This window comes from Euprymna scolopes, chromosome 23 (assembly GCF_053919585.1).
Source record: "Euprymna scolopes isolate OS-2025 chromosome 23, ASM5391958v1, whole genome shotgun sequence".
Classification (NCBI taxonomy): Eukaryota; Metazoa; Mollusca; class Cephalopoda; order Sepiida; family Sepiolidae; genus Euprymna; species Euprymna scolopes.
The window spans coordinates 56,664,757-56,686,800 of record NC_136504.1 but is presented as its reverse complement, the minus strand read 5'-3'; the positions used below and the strand labels follow the sequence as shown (position 1 = coordinate 56,686,800).

The window sequence follows — 22,044 nt, the reverse complement described above, 5'->3', positions numbered from 1 at the left end:
TATATATATATATATATATATATAAAACATAAGGAGGGCAAGTTGATGCATTGATTGCAGGTGATTAAATGACTTACTGACAAAATAGTTTTCCAACAAATGATAAAAAATATAAAAATTAAATAATTTTTATATAATTTTATAAGGTTAGAAAACATCCAATATATATATATATATATATATATATATATATATATATATATATATATATATATATATATATATATATATATATATATAGTAATTTATAAAATATATATGTCGATTAAGTTACACTAAATATTCTGCGTTTCATCCACTCATTCTTCATATATATATATATATATATATATATATATATATATATATTTTGGATCACCTTCAATCTATGCATCAACTTGCCCTCATTATGTTGTATATATATATATATACACACACATATATATATATTGTCTTGTATATATATATATATAAATATATATATACGTGTATATATACATATATATTGTCTTGTATATATATATATATATATATATATATACATGAATACTTGTATATACATATATATTGCCTTGTATATATATATATATATATATATATATATATATATATATATACATATGTGTGTGTGTAACACACACATACACGTATATATGTTGTGCGTGAATAAAATTTAAAGGATTTTTACTTAACTCATAGTTTCGAAAAATCATATTGTCTTTTTCGTGGAAATAATAGTCAATTAGAGTAGAAACTTATTAGCCAGTATACAGCTTGTAAACTTTGAAAAGACATTAATCGCGAATAATTCAACAGTAAAATCTGGTCAGATCATTTTGCTGAATTAAATCTATATATCTATAAAAGCAAGAATGTGTGTGTGAGAGAGGACACTCCTCAACCTATATACTCAACGAATTTGTTACCTACTGACTTTAAAATTTGTACATCGGATATTCAGACATGTGGAAAACTTTTAATCCGTTTTCATCGAGAAAAAGAGTTACTAAGGGGTAAAAATTTAAAATTGGTACGTGGGAGACATCGGATTTTTTCTGTTTGCTAACTGCTTCACGAATGCGCATGCGTGAATAGCTCAAATTACAGATTAATTGTGTTAAAAATAAGTAGCTTGAAAACACCTATAAAAGATCGTGCCATGCTGATGTAATTTGTACCGTGCCTGACTTATTGTCTTTCGGTTTTGGTTTCGATCTCAGCTCGAGTATTTTTTCATCAAGAAGTGAACTACCAGGGGCGTGCAATAACCCACTTCCTGTTGTCTGACCTAGCTGAAATTTTGCATGTGTCATGATTTATATCTCTACGGGTTATGTGGCAAATTACAGCTCTTAACTAATTGTAGTTTCTGTTTTACCGGTATTTGAACTGAGTTAGGTGTGAAATGGAGCCTGTTGAATGTCGAGCAGTGATCCGGTTTTTGTATTAGAAAGGACGCACACTACAGAAGACTTTTGATGAAATGAAACAAACATGGTGATAATGCCCCATCATATGACCTTGTAAAACGCTGGTATCGTGAATTCAAACATGGCTGGAAATCTGTGGAATCAGCTCACAGACCTGGTCGCCCCCCTTCTACCATTGATGAAACATCTGTCCGTAACGTTGAGGCTGCGATTTTGGAAGATTGGCGCATTACTATTCGCCAAATAGCCCAAGATATTAAGAGTAGTACAGGGTATGTGGAAACTATCATTCATGACCATTTGCGTATGCATAAGATGTCTGACAGATCGATTCCCAGGTTGCTCACACTATTCCAGAAGCGAGAACGAGGATGAATTTGTAGATGTGCCAAGAAGATGAGTCAAAGTTTTTCAAAAGACTGATTACACAGGATGAAACCTGGGTCCATCACTATGATCTAGAGACCAAAGCCCAGTCAATGCAGTGGAAGCAGTTGGACTCACCACCTCCAAAGAAGGCAAGGGTGCAGCCCTTCGCTGGCAAGGTCATGCTCACAGTCTTCTGGGACCAGGACAGACTCATGATGACAGATTTCCTGACAAAGGGTACCACAATTACAGGAGCTTATTATGCTTCACTTTTGAGGAAATTAAGGGAAGGCATCGAAGTCATGAGGCGGGGCAAGATCAGCAAAGGTACCCTCCTCCTGCAGGACAACGCTCCGGTCCACAACTCGCATGTCGCCAGATCAGAAGCACGTGCGTGTGGTTATGAAATCTTCTCCTATCCTCTCTACTCTCCTGACCTTGCACCCTCTGACTTTCACTTCTTCCCAGCCATGAAGTTGTTTTTGAAAGGAAAGCGTTTCCCAGATGATGCAGCCTTGATTACTGAAGTCACGTCGTGGTTGGAGGACCAACCGGGGGTGTTCTACAAAACCGGTCTCCAGAGGTGCATCAAACGATGAGAGAAATGCATAACTCTGGGTGGTTCTTACGTAGAGAACGACTAATAACTGTGCCAAGTTTCGTTGCTCTACTGCTACGGGAAGTGGACCAGGGGCATTACTTATTGCACGCCTCTCGTATTTAGAAAAAAAACTTAATAGTCGTATGCACATGTTCATTTTCTGTATAAATTAATATTTATGCGTATTTTACGACCGGGCAACGCCGGGCGGACTGCTAGTTATCTATAAATTAATACGCTTATTATCCTCGGCTGTTATCAATCTGAACATCCCTTACACCACTAATTACTAAGATAGGTTAAACGGGAGATGGCAACAGTTAAGAAGAGAATTAAAGAAACAAGTGAAAATTAATGTCAAGGTACGGGAGAAATAAAAACTAAATGCAATATATATATATATATATATATATATATATATATATATATATATATATATATATATATATATATATATATATTAGCAGGCCCCTGGCATTACCCTATCGTAAAATACGCATAAATATTATATTTTTATTCATAAATTAATTCATATAGAAACTGAGACATGTACATGCGAGTATTACGTTTTTTTCTAAACAGTTCATTTCTTGTAAGTAAAAAGAAAAAAAAAGAAAATGCTCCAGCTGAGATCGGAACCAAAACCGAATGACAGGTTATCAAGTACTTAAAAAGTGTTTTCCATCCAACTTATTTTTAACATGATTGCCTCCTCCCTTGAGGCTTGCATTTACGAACATCCGTGGGCTTAGAACTAATTTAAATGACGTTGAAGCATTTCTCCTAACAAACACCCCGGATATCTTAGCACTAAGTGACACTAACCTACACTCCCCCATCCGCTCTAACTACTTTAATATGCCCCGATATCTCCCAGTCTGCCGTAAGGCCTCTGACAGACATATGCACGGGCTTGGAGTCTATATTCGAAATACTCTTCCCTTGACTAGAGAAACAAAACTAGAATCTGACGATCAAGCCTTTATGTGCTTTAGACTTTACATGCAACATAACATTAGTTACTTTTATTTTCTCTACCGCTCTCCCTCGACCCAGGATTGTACCTTAATAAACGAAGTCTCTGACAGCATAAATACTGCACTTTCCTTCGACACTAGCGCACAAATGCATGTATTTGATGACTTCAATGTCCACCACAACAACTGGCATGGATTTTCTACTTACACAGACGCAGCTGGTAGCACAACACATAGCTTCTCTATATCTCATTCCCTATCACAGACGGTTACGTTTCCAATCCGTTTCCCTGACCAATAAGAACAACACGTATCACTGTTAGATCTGTTTCTGACCACAGTACCCGATGATTGCGTTACGAATGCCCACAGCCCACTTGGACATGCTGATCATGTAGTGATAATAGCTGAAATCGCACTAAACTTTAGAACCAAAACGAAAGAGCCATTTTTTTCTTACATAGGCAGCACCACTTATCAAGGCCGAAAGGCCACTCAAGGATAAGGGTTAAAGTGTGTACAGTAGTCAAAAGGACAATATAGTAATCGATAGTAATGGAAGTTCGGTAAATTTGTTAACTTAAGTGTAACGGCTCATCAAAAACTTGTTCACGTTGCCCTTGAAGACAACCATATTATAGACAGCTGGAAGGCAGGAAAACGGAAGACAATTCCACAGGCGTGCAGTTCTAAGAAATAAGCTTTGATCATGGAATCTACGTTTAGGTTTAAGCACAGATAAAGAGTGGGTGGAATTATTGATAGAGTTTTCAGCTAGACGAGTGTTTCTTGTGAAAGTTTGGCGAAGGGAACCATAGATTGAAGCTCAGTAAACACTTTCCATGAAAATAACGATAAAGCAGAGACAAACTTGCAAAATCTCTTCTGTGAGATAGAGGTTGCAGCGAAGAGAAAAGGACATCTCCCACGAAGCTACGAAGTCTATTTTGAATCCTATCTAGCAGCTCCTGCCCAGATGTAGCAACAGTATTCCATCATTGGACGTACCTGACTCTTATATAGATAGAGAATTGCATCAGCAGTGAGATATCTACTGGATCGATAGAAGGATCCGGCCATTTTTCCAGCGGCCTTGGCAACAGATTTGATGTACGTATTCCATTTAAGATCAGGAATAAAAGTCAAGCCCAGAAGCTTGTCAAAACTTGAGGCTTCCCCAAGACGAGAGCCATTCATTTTAATTGATGCCAGATGGGGATCAGAACGTACTCAAACAACGAGATATTATAAAAAGGCTGACTAGGAAGCCATCAGGGATCTCATCAGAGACGCCCCATGGCGAAATATCTTCTCATTTTCTGCTGAACAGTGCGCACATGATACCACTGAGTGGTTCAAAACAGCAATTGAAGCAGAAGTTCCCACGTGGAAGTTTTATAGCAAGCCCCACTCTCCCCAATGGTTTACTTCTACTTGTGCAGCTGCCATCGCGCAAAGGCAGCATGCGTATCACAGATTTAACCGACATAAGTCCAGTTCAGACAGACAGAAGTATATAGAAGCCAGAAATAACTGTAAGAAAGAAATAGCGACAGCTAAGAGAGAATTTACTGAAACCACAAAAAAAAAAAAAACAAAAAAAAAACGTATTGAAGCACAGAAATTAGGAACCCGTGACTTTTGGAAAATCTACAACAGTGTAGTAAATAATGGGCAATCAACAATTCCCGCACTATCCAACACTATCCAACAATCATGGGGCTGTTTCCTCAGCAACCGAGAAGGCTAACATGCTTGCCAGTCAGTTCGCCTCCAACTCCACACTGGACCCTGCAAACCACCCCCTCCCTTACTTTCCTTTGCGGACAGACGCCGCACTAGACGATCTGGAAATCACCCTATCTCAGGTTCATACCATCATAAAAAATCTTGACATTTCAAAAGCATGTGGACCTGATCTCATCCCGGCTGTACTATTAAATAAGTGTTCCGCCGAAGTAACGCCGGCTCTCTCCAAACTTTACAATAAATGCCTTAAGGAATATTGCTTTCCTGCCTGCTGGAAAACTGCTTCTTTGCTACCGGTTTTCAAGAATTCTGGTGAAAGAACTGACCCAGTAAATTACCGCCCCATAAGCCTCCTCCCCCTTTCGCAAAAATATTTTACTCCATTATTAACCAAGCTCTAGTCTATCACCTTACATATGCTAAACTTCTGACCGACGAACAACACGGATTTAGGCAAGCTCGTTCCACAGCAGACATCCTAACTGTAATCCCTGAGCGTATATACCATTCACTTGACAAAGCAGGGGAGGGTAGAGCGGTAGCTCTAAATATATCTAAGGCTTTTGACAGGGTATGGCACAAAGGTCTTCTCAAGAAAATCAGATCATACGGCATCACTGGAAGAATCGTTAACATAATTAAATCCTTCTTAGATAAGAGAAAAATCCAGGTTGTCATCGATGGTCGTACATCTAAACAATATGATATAAATGCGGGAGTGCCTCTGGGGCCTATCCTTGGACCTCTATTATTTCTAATATTCATAAATGACCTCCCTGACAAAATTGTCTGTGAGATGGGTATATATGCTGATGACACCACTCTCTATAACCGACATGACAGGAAAACAAATGAACACATATCTAGAGAAATGGCAAAAACACTAGAGGATGACCTCCAATCTGTAGTGGAACGGGGACAAAACTGGATGGTCACATTCAATGCTGCTAAGACTAAACTTGTTTCCTTCAATAACTACAAGAAACCTTCTCTACCACCAATAGCAATGGCTAAAAACTCTTTATCTGAAAGCACATCATTTAAACTCCTCGGCCTAACGCTCACAGGAAACATGAGTTGGAAAAATTACATTGAGAGCATTGCCAGAAATACTGCGAAAAAGGTAGGTTCTCTCTACCGTGCTAGAAAGCTACTAACGCCCGAAACTATCCTGTACCTCTATAAGCCCACCATTCGCCCATGTATGGAGTATTGTTGTTATATTTGGGCTGGTGCATCTGCTACTTGTTGCTCGCTCCTAGACAGGGTTCAAAAGAGAGTCGCCAATCTGATAAGTCCTGAACTGTCATCTAAGCTTCAGCCTCTGTCTCACTGACATAATGTAGCATCCCTCTGCCTGTTCTACAACTATTTCAATGGTGAATGCTCTGACGAACTGCAAGCACGTGTCACCTCGACGTAAGTACCCCCGACAAACCCGACAAGCAGCAAAATCCCACCCCATTCACAGTTGAGATCCCTAGATGTAAGAGAGCCTTCTACTTCAGTAGTTTTTTCCCGCTAGACTTTGGAATTGCCTCCCGAGTTCCTGCTTCCACAACTGTACTGACATGCAGAAGTTCACGTGTAACGTAAACCGACATCTTGCTGCCCAACTCCCCATATAGTACCCCTGTAGCTTATGTCCCTGATAGTAGCCCCCTATAGCAAAGTGGCAGTGTGCCTTGTTTGGAGTGAAATTGCAATAAAAAAATAATAATGAATATGTCCTGCGAACCATTTACGCATGCGCATTCGTGAAACAGTTAGCAAACATATAAAAATCCGACGACATATGGATTCCAATTTTTAAATTTCGATTCTTTATCAGCCGTTTTTTTTTCGGTTGAAAACTGATTAATATTTTTCTATATGTCTGAATATCCTATATACCAAATTTCAAGTCTGTATATCCCAAATCTGTTGAGTATATAGGTTGAGAAGTGCTCTCATACACACGCATTCTCACTTTTTAGATATACGAGCAGGTGTAATAGGCGTTGCTCGAGATTAAACGTAACGTTAAATTCCTTTAATAAATGAAGTAAATAACGGAAAGAAACTGAGATATGTGCATGCGAGTATTATGTTTTTTCTAAACAGCTCACTTTCTGTAAGTAAACAATACTCGAGCTAAGATCGAAATCTTAATCCAGTGAGTTAAGTACGATAACCATTAGGCTAACTTGCCACTTTTTAAAAGTGTGTTAAAACCTACTTATTTTCAACATAGAAAGATATCATGTGAATGATTCCCGCAGTCGTGAAATAGTTGACAAACAAATACAAATTCGACGACCCTCACATACGAATTTTTCAATTCATAATAACCCCTTAGCATCTCTCTTTCCGGATGAAAACCGATTAAAACGTTTTCCACATATCTGAATACTCTATCTACCAAATTCCAAGTCTGTAGATCAAAACTTCGTTGAGTATATAGGTTGAGAAGTGTCCTCTCATTTCGCACTTGTATAGATATATAATCTATAATATATATCTATACAATAAAACTGAACGTCTGTGTATGTGTGTGTGTGTGTGTGTGTGTGTGTGTCTGTACACGAATAAATTCCTATATGGTTAGTAACCATACTACACTAAACTGACCACATACAATGATAGAGAAATATCAAGGGGCAAAAATGGCTACGTTACATTTCGAACTGATGTGGTACATTAAAATTATGGCGTCTGCGTACGCGCCCACTCCCCAAAGAATGAAAAAAAAAAAATTACAAGGGCTTTTGATATAGATGAGCACAAGAATACCTTGATGTGTATGTTTCAGCTTGAATAATAATCGATCAGATATGTTTGCAAATACATAAATAAAGGATCTGATGCAGACATGTTTTTCTTACAAAAATGTCAGTGAACTTATTTGATATGAACTTGGTAGATATATCGGCAGTAATGAAGCATTTTGGCGTATTTTGAAGTTTCACGAAAGGTATCACACAATCCAACAGCTTGCAGTTCATCGAAAAAAAATTTAATAGGGTATATTTTACAAACCAAACTGCTACCCAAGTCGCCCTAAACTCAAAACGTACAACTCTTGCTGCATTTTTTAAAATTGTGTGAACAAGATAAATTTGCCAAAAAGCCGTTATTTTTTCCGGATGAAAACCGATTAAAACGTTTTCCACATATCTGAATACTCTATCTACCAAATTCCAAGTGTTGTAGATCAAAACTTCGTCGAGTATATAGGTTGAGAAGTGTCCTCTCATTTCGCACTTGTATAGATATATAATCTATAATATATATCTATATAATAAAACTAAACGTCTGTGTATGTGTGTGTGTGTGTGTGTGTACACGAATAAGTTCCCATATGGTTTATTACTACACTAAACTGACCACATACAATGATAGAGAAGTATCAAGGAGCAAAAATGGCTACGTTACATTTCGAACTGATGTGGTTCATTAAAATTAGCTGTTGAAGACAAATTCGCGCTTTCGACAATCCTTCTTCATCTTATTACATATGGAGTAGCAACACATGCAGAGAAAAAACGAGGATCTAATGATGAGGGTCATCCAGATATAAAATTTGACACTAGAATTCAAGAAGTTATCTCTGTGCATCCACATCACCATGGATGTTTCTGTTTTTTTTTTAGACTCCTTCGTCATTTTCAGTTCTAAGAACTATTGATGGACAAACTCTAGACAAATAATATATGATTTTACATTCTATTTGCAATTGAGAAATTGAAATGAGTCAATAGGTGCGGATAATAGAATCTCCGTTTCTTCTGTTTTCCGAAAAACAGATTTTTTTTTTGGTCACTCTTTAACTACGAAGGACAACAAAGTAAATATGGACAAAAACATATTTCTGCAAAATTTCACCTTTCTTTTCATCATATATTGCTTTGATATCGATGCCTAAATTGAATTTTTTTCTTTATACACACCTTTTCATAACCTTTCATACTATCATAGATCAGGGTTCATTTTTGGAAGGCTCTTTTTGAATCCAGTCAACGGCGGGTTCTTTTGCTAGTATATATATATATATATATATATATATATATATATATATATATATATATATATAATTTTATTTTTACTCTTATGACATTAAAGAGACTTTTTGCTTTTCCACAATTGTTTTTTTTTCTAAACAAAACTATATTTTTCTTATCGATTGATGTGGGTATCTGATGAGATTATAACATGATGACGACAATAGTGCTCACTGGTACATAAGTGTAGTTCTAGGTGGTTCCGAATCGAGCTTCCATAGAAGCCCGATAGCGTGGTCTCGGTCGATTCTACAATGACGGGGTTGGTGTGAGATTCCTGTATTTCTTGCCCCAACAGCGTCTCGCAGATAAAGAACAAAAATAAGGAAAAATATGAAAGAAAAATCTCAAAAAGTCCAAATTACTCAACTCAAAGTTTCCAGGAAATACATGCGTTGCGGGCCTGATTCGTGGCGCTAGGTTAGACACACTCTCAGGAAGTGAAAAGAAAGAAAAATATCCCGATAAATACCACAGAATCGCTTGTAAAAAGCTTTTAAAAAAATGAACAATCTATCTATCTATCTATCTATCTATCTATCTATCTATCTCTCTCTCTCTCTCTCTCTCTCTCTCTCTCTATATATATATATATATATATATATATGTGTGTGTGTGTGTGTGTGTATTTTGAAGAAAGAACAGACACCGATACATTTATTCATTTTCAAAGTATTGGCCTTTATTTATTAACTAGCGATGTACCCGGCGTTGCCCGGGTGTTTGGAGGTGTATGTTGGTGGTGGGGGGATTAGATTAAAACAACCCTGTTAAAAAAAATAACGTTGGCCGGTTGTTTGGAGGTGTAAAAGAAAAAAATAGCTTTGATATAAAAGTAGGCTTGAACCCTGAACGTTTGACGCGGAGGTGGAAAGGAAATGGGAAAAAACCCCTGCGATCTAACCATCTCGACCACGGGAAAAGTTGAATTGATAAGCGTGTAAAGTCGACGTTTATAAACCAAAATTAGCAGATGCAACAACGTCAAGTTGCGCAAGCCAGTTTCTTTTTTCCCCGCGACGCGGCGATCAAACAATAACAAAAACACAAAAAACTAACGTAAGGCAAACAAACGATGAAAACAGAAAACGAACACGTGAAAAATGGCTTAAATAAGCCTATTTCGATATTAACATTACAAAAATCGATGGGTACCCGGGTGTTTTTGGGTGTCGCTAAGAATAAGCGAAGTAAAAAAAAAAAGCAGAAAAACGAACGTTACGTGAAAAATGGCTTAAATAACACTGGTTTAATATTTAAATTTTAAAAAATCGGAAAAAAACCCATCTCACACCACGATTCGAACCTAAAACTTTTAAATATTGAACCAAGGCCGTAACCAACTGAGATAACGCGACGTACATGAAATTTGTTCGGTTTTTCAACTATTTAAAGTCAGGGCGTCATCTGACGCATGCGTAGAATCGGTCATTGTCACGAGAGGACCGTTTTTGTTGACCCCCCCCCCCGTCGAAAATTGTCGATATCGGGGTGAAAAAGTTAACGTTTTTAACCAATTTTCGATATTTTTCGAGCAAAGGATGGAGCTTCGATGTGATACAAAGTTTGTGAATTTTCGTCGCGTCTGTCGAAAGTTTTTAGCAGCCATCCAAACATACCCACATACATACATACATACATACATACATACATAAATACATACATACATACATTTTCGCTTTTATATATATAGATAACAACTTTCGTACAAATGCTACGAGCAGGATTCAATAATAAACACAGTCAGCACCACACACACACACACACACACACACACACACACACACACATATATATATATATATATATATATATATATATATATATATATATATATATATATTAGCAGGACGCCTTGAATTGTCCGGTCGTAAAATACGCTTAAATATAATATTTTGATTAATGCAGATTTCGTATTTATTACTATATTATATTATATGGACCCAATATATAGTAATGATTTAAAAACTTGAAACAAAATGATTCGTACGTCACCACCGAGAATCGAAACTAAAACGTTTAGCTCACGATTTACTTTTTTCCTTTTACGTTAACGACTGTACTATGAAGACATGCTTGCTGCAAGATTAAAAATTAAAACATGAACGTTACGCATGCATATTCGTAATACGGTCGTGCGACCTACACTGGCAAATTCCATTTTTTAATTTTTCACACTTGTACACCGATATTCATCGGCTAAAACTCACATATAAAGTTCCGCATTTGTTCGAATACCTTATATATTATGTTTCATGTCTGTAGACCAAAAACTGACGGAGGAGTTTAGTAGGCAAAATATTTTAAACAAATATATACTCGCATACATAAATACGACAGCTAAGAGAGAATTTACGGAAACCACTAAAAAACGCATCGAAGCACAAAAACTAGGAACTCGAGACTTCTGGAAAATCTACAACAGTGTAGTAAATAATGGGTAATCAACAATTCCCCCACTAACCAACAATCACGAGGTTGTCTCCTCAGCAACCCACAAGGCTAACATGCTTGCCAGTCGGTTTGCCTCAAACTCCACACTGAACCCTTCCAACCACCCCCTACCTGACTTTCCTATGCGGACAGACGCCACGCTAGACGATCTGAAAACCACCCCTGCTAAGGTGCATGCTATCATAAAAAACCTTGACACTTCAAAAGCATGTGGACTCGATCTTATCCCAGCTGTGCTATTAAAAAAGTGCTCAGCCGAAGTAGCTCCAGTTCTCTCCAAACTCTACAACAAATGCCTTAATGAAGCTTGCTTTCCGGGCTGTTGGAAAACTGCTTCTGTGGTACCAATATTCAAGAATTCTGGCGAAAGGACTGACCCATCAAATTATCGCCCCATTAGCCTCCTCCCACTTTTTGCCAAAATATTTGAGACCATAATTAACCATGCTCTAGTCCATCACCTTACAGATGCTAAACTTCTGACTGACAAAGAATATGGATTTAGACAAGCCCGTTCACCAGCAGACATCCTAACTATAATCTCTGAACGTATATACCATTCACTGGACAAAGCGGGGGAGGGCAGAGCGGTAGCTCTAGATATATCTAAGGTTTTTTACAGGGTATGGTATGAGGGTCTCCTCAGGAAAATGAGATCATACGGTATCACTGGTAGAATACTTAACATGATTAAATTCTTCTTAGATTAGAGAAAAATCCAGGTTGTCTTCGACGGTCGTACATCTAAACAATATGATATAAATGCGGGAGTGCCCCAGGGATCTATCCTTGGACCTCTATTGTTCCTGATATTCATAAATGACCTCCCCGAAAAAATTGCCTCTGACATGGGTATATATGCTGATGACACTACACTCTATGGCAGGCACGACAGGAAGACGAATAAACACATTTCTAAAGAAATGGCAGAAACACTAGAGGAAGACCTCCAATCTGTGGTGGAATGGGGACAAAAGTGGTTGGTCGCGTTCAATGCTGCCAAGACTAAACTTGTTTCATTCAATAATTGCAAGAAACCCTCTCTACCACCTATAGCCATGGCCAACGACTCTTTAGCTGAGAGTACATCTTTCAAACTGCTTGGCCTAACGTTCACAGGAAACATGAGTTGGAACAATTACATTGAAGGCATTGCCAGGGCCGCTGCAAGAAAGGTGGGCTCTCTCTACCGTGCTAGACAACTACTAACACCCGAAAGTATCCTTCACCTCTATAAGGCCACCATTCGCCCATGTATGGAGTATTGCTGTCACATCTGGGCTCGTGCATCTGCTACTAGTCTCTCGCTCCTTGACAAGGTTCAAAAGAGAGTCACAAACCTGATAGGCCCTGAACTGGCATCTAAGCTTCAGCCTCTGTCCCATCGACGAAATGTTGCATCCCTCTGCATTTTCTACAAGTATTTTAGTGGTGAATACTCTAACGAACTGCAATCACTTGTGCCCCCACGACGTGAGCACTCTCATCAAACCCGACAGGCTGCTAAATCCCACCCCCACACTGTAGAGATCCCTAGATGTAAAAGATCTTTTTACTCCAATAGTTTCTTCCCCAGAAGCGCTAGACCCTGGAATTCTATTCCAGGTCCCTGCTTCCCCAACAGTACTGACGTGCAGAAGTTCAAGTGTAACGTGAACCGACATCTTGCTGCCCAAATCCCTACATAGTACCCCATTAGTTGTTGCCCCTGATAGTAGCCCCCTACACTAAAGTGGCAATTTGCCTTGTTTAGGGTAAAAATGTAATAATAATAATAATAAAAATACATATATAGAAGGAGGTTTGTGTTTACTATAACCTTTTAACGCAAATATAACGCAAGTATAAATCATGTAGAATATCTGCATAAATATAATTACACGTAATTGTTAACTAAAGATGATCATCCCATAAAGAATCGAAAAAAAAATAATAGGGAATTAATTAAAATGAATGTTTTAAGGAATATGCAAATTAGATCCTTTGCTAGTGAATGCAATTCCACAACCTTTATATAACACAGTTGTATTTTCTTTAAAAAAAAAAACAGAAAAAGAGGTTCGCCTTTTTTATTCTTCACCTTCCGGCCAAGACCCCTTTTCTGTTATCAAAGTGTAGTATCTGTTCCGGCAGATACTACAATCAAAGTTATATGTGGAGGCAAATCAGACCATTGCTCTTGAGCAATCAGTGTTGGTCAATGTAGGGGAAACCCTTCATACCAATTGTCATTATCCAGTTCCCCCTTGGGAGAGTTGGTCCCTCTCACCTCACTGTCCACATTATAAAACGGCCTTGTGCCTAATTTGTTCAGTGGGGAGGCAAATATATAACTAAATAAAGGGGAAAAATAGTTTTTAATACATCAATACGCAAAAAGACTCACATTTATAGGAATATATATATATATATATATATATATATATATATATATATATATATATAGTACTCCACGTACAGTACCGTTTCTCTGTATCATAGCTCATCAATGCGGCTAGACCAGCATATTTCCCTAGCCACGGATTGAATCTACAACCATAGCGTTGATAGTCAGCAGTTCTAACCTCCGGCTCATGGGATCGGTGCTTTCAAATGACGTCATCAAAATGTAATTAGACACTCACCTACCGTTTTTACAGTGCTCGAGCTGCTTGTTTATTTGCAAACAAACAGCGAGCCTCGCTTTATAGGCAATTAAACAGCGGGTGAAATACATTTAAGACAGTGCTTTACGAAAGATGGAGGAGATTAACAACATACAGGGTGGCACGATAAATGTGTGCCCTAAAAAAGATAATATGATTCCATTTTTGTTTGATGAAAACCGGTTTTCTATTTTTATTGGAGACCATCTACTAGTTAGTCAGTTGTGTACAAATCCCAAGAGTAATAGAAGCCTTCTATCATGTCTGAAAATGACACAATGTTCAACAAGCAAGATCGGAGATGCGCCGTTGTACAACTCCTGCTCTCTACCGATCCAATTTATGACAACAGAGCCATTGCCAGCATCTTCAAAATGCATCGCTGGATTGCCACAAATAACAGGAACGTGTTCAGGATGACGAAAAAAAGTTTTCGGTTAAGGTTATGGTCTTTGTTGTGGTTTCAAGTGAGGGCCACATTATGCCACATCACATCTTCGAAATCAGTTGAAAGTCTACATCAAAGTGTAACTGGATGTGCTGAAAAGTGTGGTGATCCCTTGGTGTAATCAGATGGCCGCTGGCAGATCCTGGGTTTAGAAGCAGGCTCGGCGCCGGCTCACAAGTTAAAAAATACCAAGATTTGACTTCAGAAGGAGTGCTTCAGAAGGAGTGCTACGTCTTTCTATCCTTTTCTCACTGGCTCCCTCCTCCCCTGACCTGAATCCGCTGAAGTACTTTGCTTGGACATATATCGAAAGCATCACCAACATGACCTCCCACAACACCAAAGCCAGCCTGATCGCCGAAATCTGCCGAGCTCCCACCGGCGCTTGTGGAAAAGTCATGCTCTCAGTTCCGAACCTGTATCGAGGCCATAATTAAGGCTGAATGCGGTTACATTAAATAGAAGCAATATCTATTACATAATCAAGTTACCTGAATTGATTTTTTTCAATAAAAGTTCTAAAATATCGCTGTAATGATATTTTCTTTAGGGCGACACTTTTATCGTTCCACCCTGTATATGTAAAGTAACAAGCATATATTGCAATGCCTCCGTTCAGTCTCGAAATACAAAGGATACTCCTGTGGGGGGCAGCTGCGCATGTAATTGTGAGGCAAAGGTTGCGCAATCCCTAATCACACGTCTCCTGAATCGGCACTGTTTGAGTCCAGTGGCAAGGAGAAGTCTAGGACAACTGGAAACAGTGCCGAGATAAGCGGAAAGCACATACAGCACCTGGATGTCCCGGTCACCTATTTAGTACTGACCAGGTTTAACGTTGCTTAACTTTGGTGATCCAGCGGGAACCCGCGTGTCAACTTGATTATGATGCATCAAGCATACATTATAGACATTTTATCGTTAGAACACTTGCGTTTTCATATCTCTTCAGTAATCATACAAATAGCCCGCATTTCTTATTTTTCTTTTGAAACATTTTTCATTTATTTCTTTTCAATGATAAAATGTATATAATGTATGATTTATACATCATCTATAATATAAATCTCACTTGTCTGTTTAAATGAATGTATGTATGCATGTTTGCTAAAACTTTTGACAGAGGCGACGGATTTTCACGAGATCGGTATGGTTTTGAAGCTCGACCTTTCGGACAACAAATCTAAAAAAAAAAAAATGGCCCCCAAAATAATTCCTTCACCATCAATTAGGCACTTTGCTACAGGGAGGGGTCGTTTTTTCGCCTAAATTTTCGAAAGTCATCCTCACTTTTTCATTGTCTGGCCTTAATTTAAACCTACGTCACTGCCGGTTTGGCGATGGGCGCAACAGTAAAGACGTCACGTTTTTGTTCACGTTCTTTGCTTCCTTCGTGGTACGAGTTCGAGCCTGTCTGTCTATTATCACTTTTTTTTTTGCTCACCACACACCTCCAAGCACCCGGGAAACGCCGGGCACTCAGGCTAGTATACATATAAAATATAATAAATAAATAATCACTTCGTTTTTTTTCCTCAACATTGCCATATTTCAATTTCTTGTATTTCAATAATCTTCTATAAATCCTCTATATTCATATTACGACAGTCGTCCAAAAGTAAGACCTAACATTTTTAACTCAAAAACTAAAACGTTTAAGAGGTACGAATAAATTGTGCTACAAAAATTATTTTCTACATAGTCACTACCATTTTCAATGCATTTTTGCCTGCAATTGTTACGTATATGTCTGTTTGGTGATCGTCTAGCGATTAAAATGGACAGTTAATTCATTTATCAATGAATACGAGACACTTTGTTTTCATAAAAAAGACATAGTTTATTTTACGATATTTAATATACACACTTCAACACAATGACGGCAGTAGGGAGGTTAGTGGTTGAGTGGGTCGCGAACTGTGACAAACTGCCCCTCAGCTGGCTGTCTCTCTGACTGTCTTGCTTTGTTTATCTTTTCTATTTTATTGAAGTATCTTCGACCTCCTCGGTTTGACCCATAACCGATTTGACGTCATGGATCCAGGTCGTCACCAGCCCGGGCATTTCCAGCCCAGGGATTTCATTGTTTATTTTCGTTCGCCTGGCCTGACCCATACCAGAGTTGACGTCAAGGATTCAGGTCATCACGAGCCCGAGGATTTCCAGTCCGGAGATTTCTAGCCCTAGGATTCCCACCCGAGGATTTCGAGCCCGGGGATTTCATTATTTATTTTCGTTTACTTGGTCTGACCCATAAACGATTTGACGTCAAGGATCCAGGTCGTCACCATTTTTTTATTTTCGTTCGCCTCTCTCCATAAGACAATGAACGATGCCTCGGTCGTAAAAGTCCAGAGCGCACTTTGTCACTCATATATCTGTCATCAATCTAAAATCGACGAACCCATCTCCTGACTGTGCTGACATCAACTGCATCGGCTTCGTTAACGTTCGACAGGCGCAGGAGAATTGTATTGTTCAATTATTTTTCTGCATTAATGAATTAATTGACAAATTTCTGCTTTTGATGCACGCGCACGACAGGGGCTTACTTTTAAGGGTCTTCTACCGTCAATATGTGCAACACAGAAATAGAACTTTCAGGTTATGAATGAATAAGTTTAGTTATCAAAACAATGCAATTTGCAATTCCCTCTGATTTTTCGGGTAGAATAAAAATGGAAAGCATTGTTTTTAGAAAAATCCTCGTACATGCAATATCTCAAGAATACATCTCCTTAGGTAATGTCTTATTTCTGTAATATATATATATATATATATATATATATATATATATATATATATATATATATATATATATATATATATATATATTCTGTAAGATTCCTCGATTCAAAGTTGCAAATAAAAATCCTACGGGGAACACAAAACGATCAGTTTGTTTCTTCTTCTTCTTCTACTTCTTCTCCTTCTTCACACACACACACACACACACATACACGCTCACACATACGAAGGAATGTGTGTATAATTGGCTAAGTTGGTACCATCACAGATGTTAGAATCCGTTGTGCCGAGTTCAAATCTCGCCAGATCTATTAGATCCATTAATACTTACATCTTATTGCGATAGTAGAAAAATGCACTTTCCGATCAGTTATAGGCCATTGATGGCAATTTGTGTTCAAGATATCGTATACAATGATATTCCTTATAATTCTTCTTTTCGACATTACACACTCTTACATTGTCTTTAACAAATCTGTTTAGAATACACAGCCTTAGCGTATCTTTTCAATGTTTTTGTTTAACTCATAATATATACAAATAAACACAAACACGAATACATGTTGTAAATTTTTGTCTATTTTGTTATCTCCATAGTAATATGCTATTTTGGTGTTATCTTTGCTAACGAGTGGAAATAAAGTATTACGTATAATATATATATTAATACGATAGAGTTGTGTGTCCCGCTTACATCCGAATCCTTTAACTGTTATGTTCTTCTACTTCTTGTCATAAATAATATTATTCTAAGTTTTGGTTTCGGTTTCGACTTTAGCTGATGGCACTTAAATCATCTATTTTTTATACATAATTTTATCATAAGTTTTGGTTCCGGTTTCGATTATGGCTAAAGGAACTCAAGTTATATATATATATATATATATATATATATATATATATATATATATATGTATATATATATATATTCATAAGGTTTTATTTCGGTTCCGATTAAACCTATATACCCAAGTCATGTGAATATATATATATATATATATATATATATATATATATATATATATATATATATATATTTTAAATCGATACTTTAAAATATATAAAAATCGATTAACATTAACTCTATAATAATATATGCGAAATCTACAATGATTAAAATATCATATTTAAGCGTACTTTACGACTGGGCTTTACCGGGCGTTCGTGCTTGCTTAGATAAATACTTTTGCAGTTTTTAGAAAACAGCTACAATAATATCAGAGCGTCTCCATTTACACTAAACATGTACAGAATCCCAACATCAATATATTACGACTGAATTAATCCACTGTGGAATTTCCACAGGTCCTGCTAGTCTATATATTAATATGATAGAGTGTGATTTATTTACTATTTTGTGTGCCAAGCTTGCATCCGAATGACTGTCATTTAATTGGTATGGAATTTTTTATCAAGAATATATATATATATATATATATATATATATATATATATATATATATATATATATATATTATAGTTTGGTTTTGAAATATCGTTACTTTCAATGTATACCGTTTTCGTTTAACGGGTCTAGATTATTATTTTAAAACCAGTCACCAGTCAGAGTTAATTTTAAGCTCAATGTATCTATTTAATAGGTGCAGAGCATTTATAGTGTAAAATTTTGTTGAAAACACGTTTTCTTTTTTATAATCTTCGTTTATTTTCTGGATTTTTTCCATTACAACTGTTTAATTAGTGGGTAGGCAATTTGAGATTTATGTGCCCATAAAAATATCCTGTCCCCACCAACTTCTTCAGATGTTTATCCATTAGATTATTACAACAAAAAAGTATATTTTAACATGCTGAACATCGTATTCGGATAAAAAGATTTCCAAAGCCATGTCTCCTCACTTCCTCCATCTTTTTGTGTTATGTGAAGATAATTTTCCGCTTTAACCCGTAGTTTCGTATTTTTATTTTTTATTTATTTTTTATTTATTAATTATTTATTTTTGTTTTAATTTCCCAGTTTTTTCTATTTGTTTTTTCCAATTATCATTTAATTTTATAAATGTTTTTGTATAATTTTATATGATTTTATATAAATGGTTGTTTATAAAAAACATTAATTCTAGTTTGTATTATTCGGACTACTGTTCTCACTTTACAACGTCGATGTAAACTGCGACCTTCTATAAGTATATCTTATCGAACTCGGCATTCCTTCTGCTGAACTCGGAAACAAAAGTTCGAACTGAAACCTTTATTTAATCCAAGGAGGTAGCAGTCCTAAGTAATTCCCAATTGTATTTTGATTGTCGCCCGCACCGAATAATGTGACTTCAGGACTCAGAAGAGTGTAACTTACAAGTGAATTTAACTAAGTATTTTATCCACTATGCAATGGGTTTTAATATTAATTCATACAATTTTATTAGTTATAATTGTAGAAAGATTAAATAATTTTTTTTTACTCACGTTCACCCCTAATAAGGCATACCAACACTTGAACACAAGGGGCTACTCTTATAGGACTATACCAAGGACAGATTAACAAGATGTTGGTTTACGTTACATTTAAACTTTTGCATATCAGTACAGTTAGGGAATCAGGTAGCAGGAAGGGAATTTAAAAGTCCAGCTGTTCGAGGGAAAAAGCTATCAGAGTAGAAAGCCTGCTGAAATTTAGGGACCTAGTGAAAGCCTTCTGGAATTTAGGGATTTAGTGAAGGGGTGTGATTTTGTTGCTAAGCTGGTTGTAACGAGGAAATGTATGTCGAGAAAGTATAAGTGCAATGTATTCATCAGAGCACATTCTAATAAAATTCCTGTTATATGGATGTAATATTGCAGCGATGGGACAGGGGTTGGAGTTTAGTTGACAAAGCGGGACCTATTAGATTGGAGACCGTCCCATGTTACTCACCGGGTCGCCAAGACCATGTCTACCAAAATTCAAAAGGGTCGACATTTTGTAAAATAGGAGAACAAAACGAAATTTAAAAAAAAGGCAGCAGGTGTTTATCGTGGGATTATAATATTTTTTTTTATTAAAATGGTGTTGAAAATTAAATGGATGATTCATGAATTGAAATCTTTTAGTAAAGAAAAAACACAAAGAAAAATGATAAAAATCGATCGCCATGTTTGTTTTTAGTGAACAATTGCAAGTGACTTTATCACTTAGTAACATTTAAAAACAGAATGAAAGAGATTTTTTTTTGTTGAAAAAATCAGTGAAGAATTCAAATGCATTAGATACAAGAATAAATTACAACCTATAACATTTGTGCCAGCTGGTCCAATCAGGGAGAAAAATGGTAAAAAGAAGAAAAAGAATGGATGTGTTCATCCGAAAGTCATTAATCACAGAGTATGTCAATATCTGTCATAGAGAAAAGTCATTCGTATCTGAATTGGCACGTCACCACAATCCAAAAGTAATGCAGACTATATAAACAACGTTTGGATTCAGTTCTTGCAGGAATCTTGCGTCAGTAATGATGAAGATCTTTCTATGTTCACTGCTGGTCCTCACGGCTCTGGTAAGCCTAAGCCAGGGACGACGTAAGTAATCGTCTTTTCTGTCTTTAATAGAAATTTTTTTTTTTTTTACAAAGGAATAACCACTTATCAAGGCCACTCGAGGATAATAGTTGATGAGTGTACGGTAGTCAATGGGAAAATATCGTAGTAACCGTTAGTAGTGGAAATTTCGTAAACGGCTAATCAAGAACTTGTTTACATTGGACTTGAAGACGACCATATTATAGTCAACTGGAAAGCAGAGAAACAGAACAGTGTTCTATAGGCGTGCAGTTCTAAGAAAGAAGCCGTGTTCATGAAATCTATAATTTAGTTTAGGCACAGATAAAGAGTGGGGGAAATTATTGATAGTGGTTTTAGATAGACGAGTGTTTTTCGTGAAAGTTTGGCAAAGAGGGACCATATATTGGAGCTTCAGATTGAAATAATTTAATTAGATGATAGTTACTCTAGGTCATTATAGAAGGACCACATTATTCTTTATAATATAAAAAAAATCTAACTTAATCGCATCTTGAACACGAGTTCCACTGTTGATTTAAGGTGTGTTTCAAATTGACCAGCTATACTATGTTTTGGAGTCTATAGGCGTACTTGTTTTGCTGAATATTAATGTTTAGTGTATTTGAGCGAAAGATAAATAATGAGTATAATTTTATTTACTTCGGAAACTGTTAATTCGTTTGCCAATTTGCGAGAAATTATTTGCTTTTTCAAAGAAAGCAAACTAGACGTTTACTTGAGCAACTAAATATCAATCCTAAAATTTAATGCATTTGAGCAATGATGTCGATCCTTTTAGATACGCATCTACTGACGATTCAGATATTTTTCTGATTCCGATACAATTACCGATTCCGTACTATAATTCCCGATTCCGATACAATTACCGATTCTGATTCTGATTCTTTAGAAATCTCTTAAAATTTAACTATAAAACACAGGGAAAGGATCTATAGATGTTAGTCTTATTGACAATTTAAATCAATAAATATTTATCATTCTATTATTACTACCAGTAGAGGAAATTTTTGTTTCAAACAAAATCAAATAAAAACAAAGATAATAAAAGGAATCGTTTTTGGCATCGGAAAATAGGCATACATTTT

At 36.6% G+C, this 22,044-nt stretch overlaps 1 protein-coding gene across 1 annotated transcript in view; it reads left to right on the top strand.

Annotated features, from left to right (window-relative positions):
- The first annotated feature begins 20,836 nt into the window (after window positions 1-20,836).
- The window catches only part of LOC145245910 (matrilin-1-like), a 114,052-nt gene continuing 112,844 nt past the window's right edge, over window positions 20,837-22,044 (top strand). Inside the window, exon 1 of the mRNA XM_080107653.1 lies at window positions 20,837-20,956. Within this exon, the coding sequence (XP_079963779.1) occupies window positions 20,890-20,956 (67 nt within the window). The 5' untranslated portion in view covers window positions 20,837-20,889. The remainder of the gene's footprint in view (window positions 20,957-22,044) is intronic.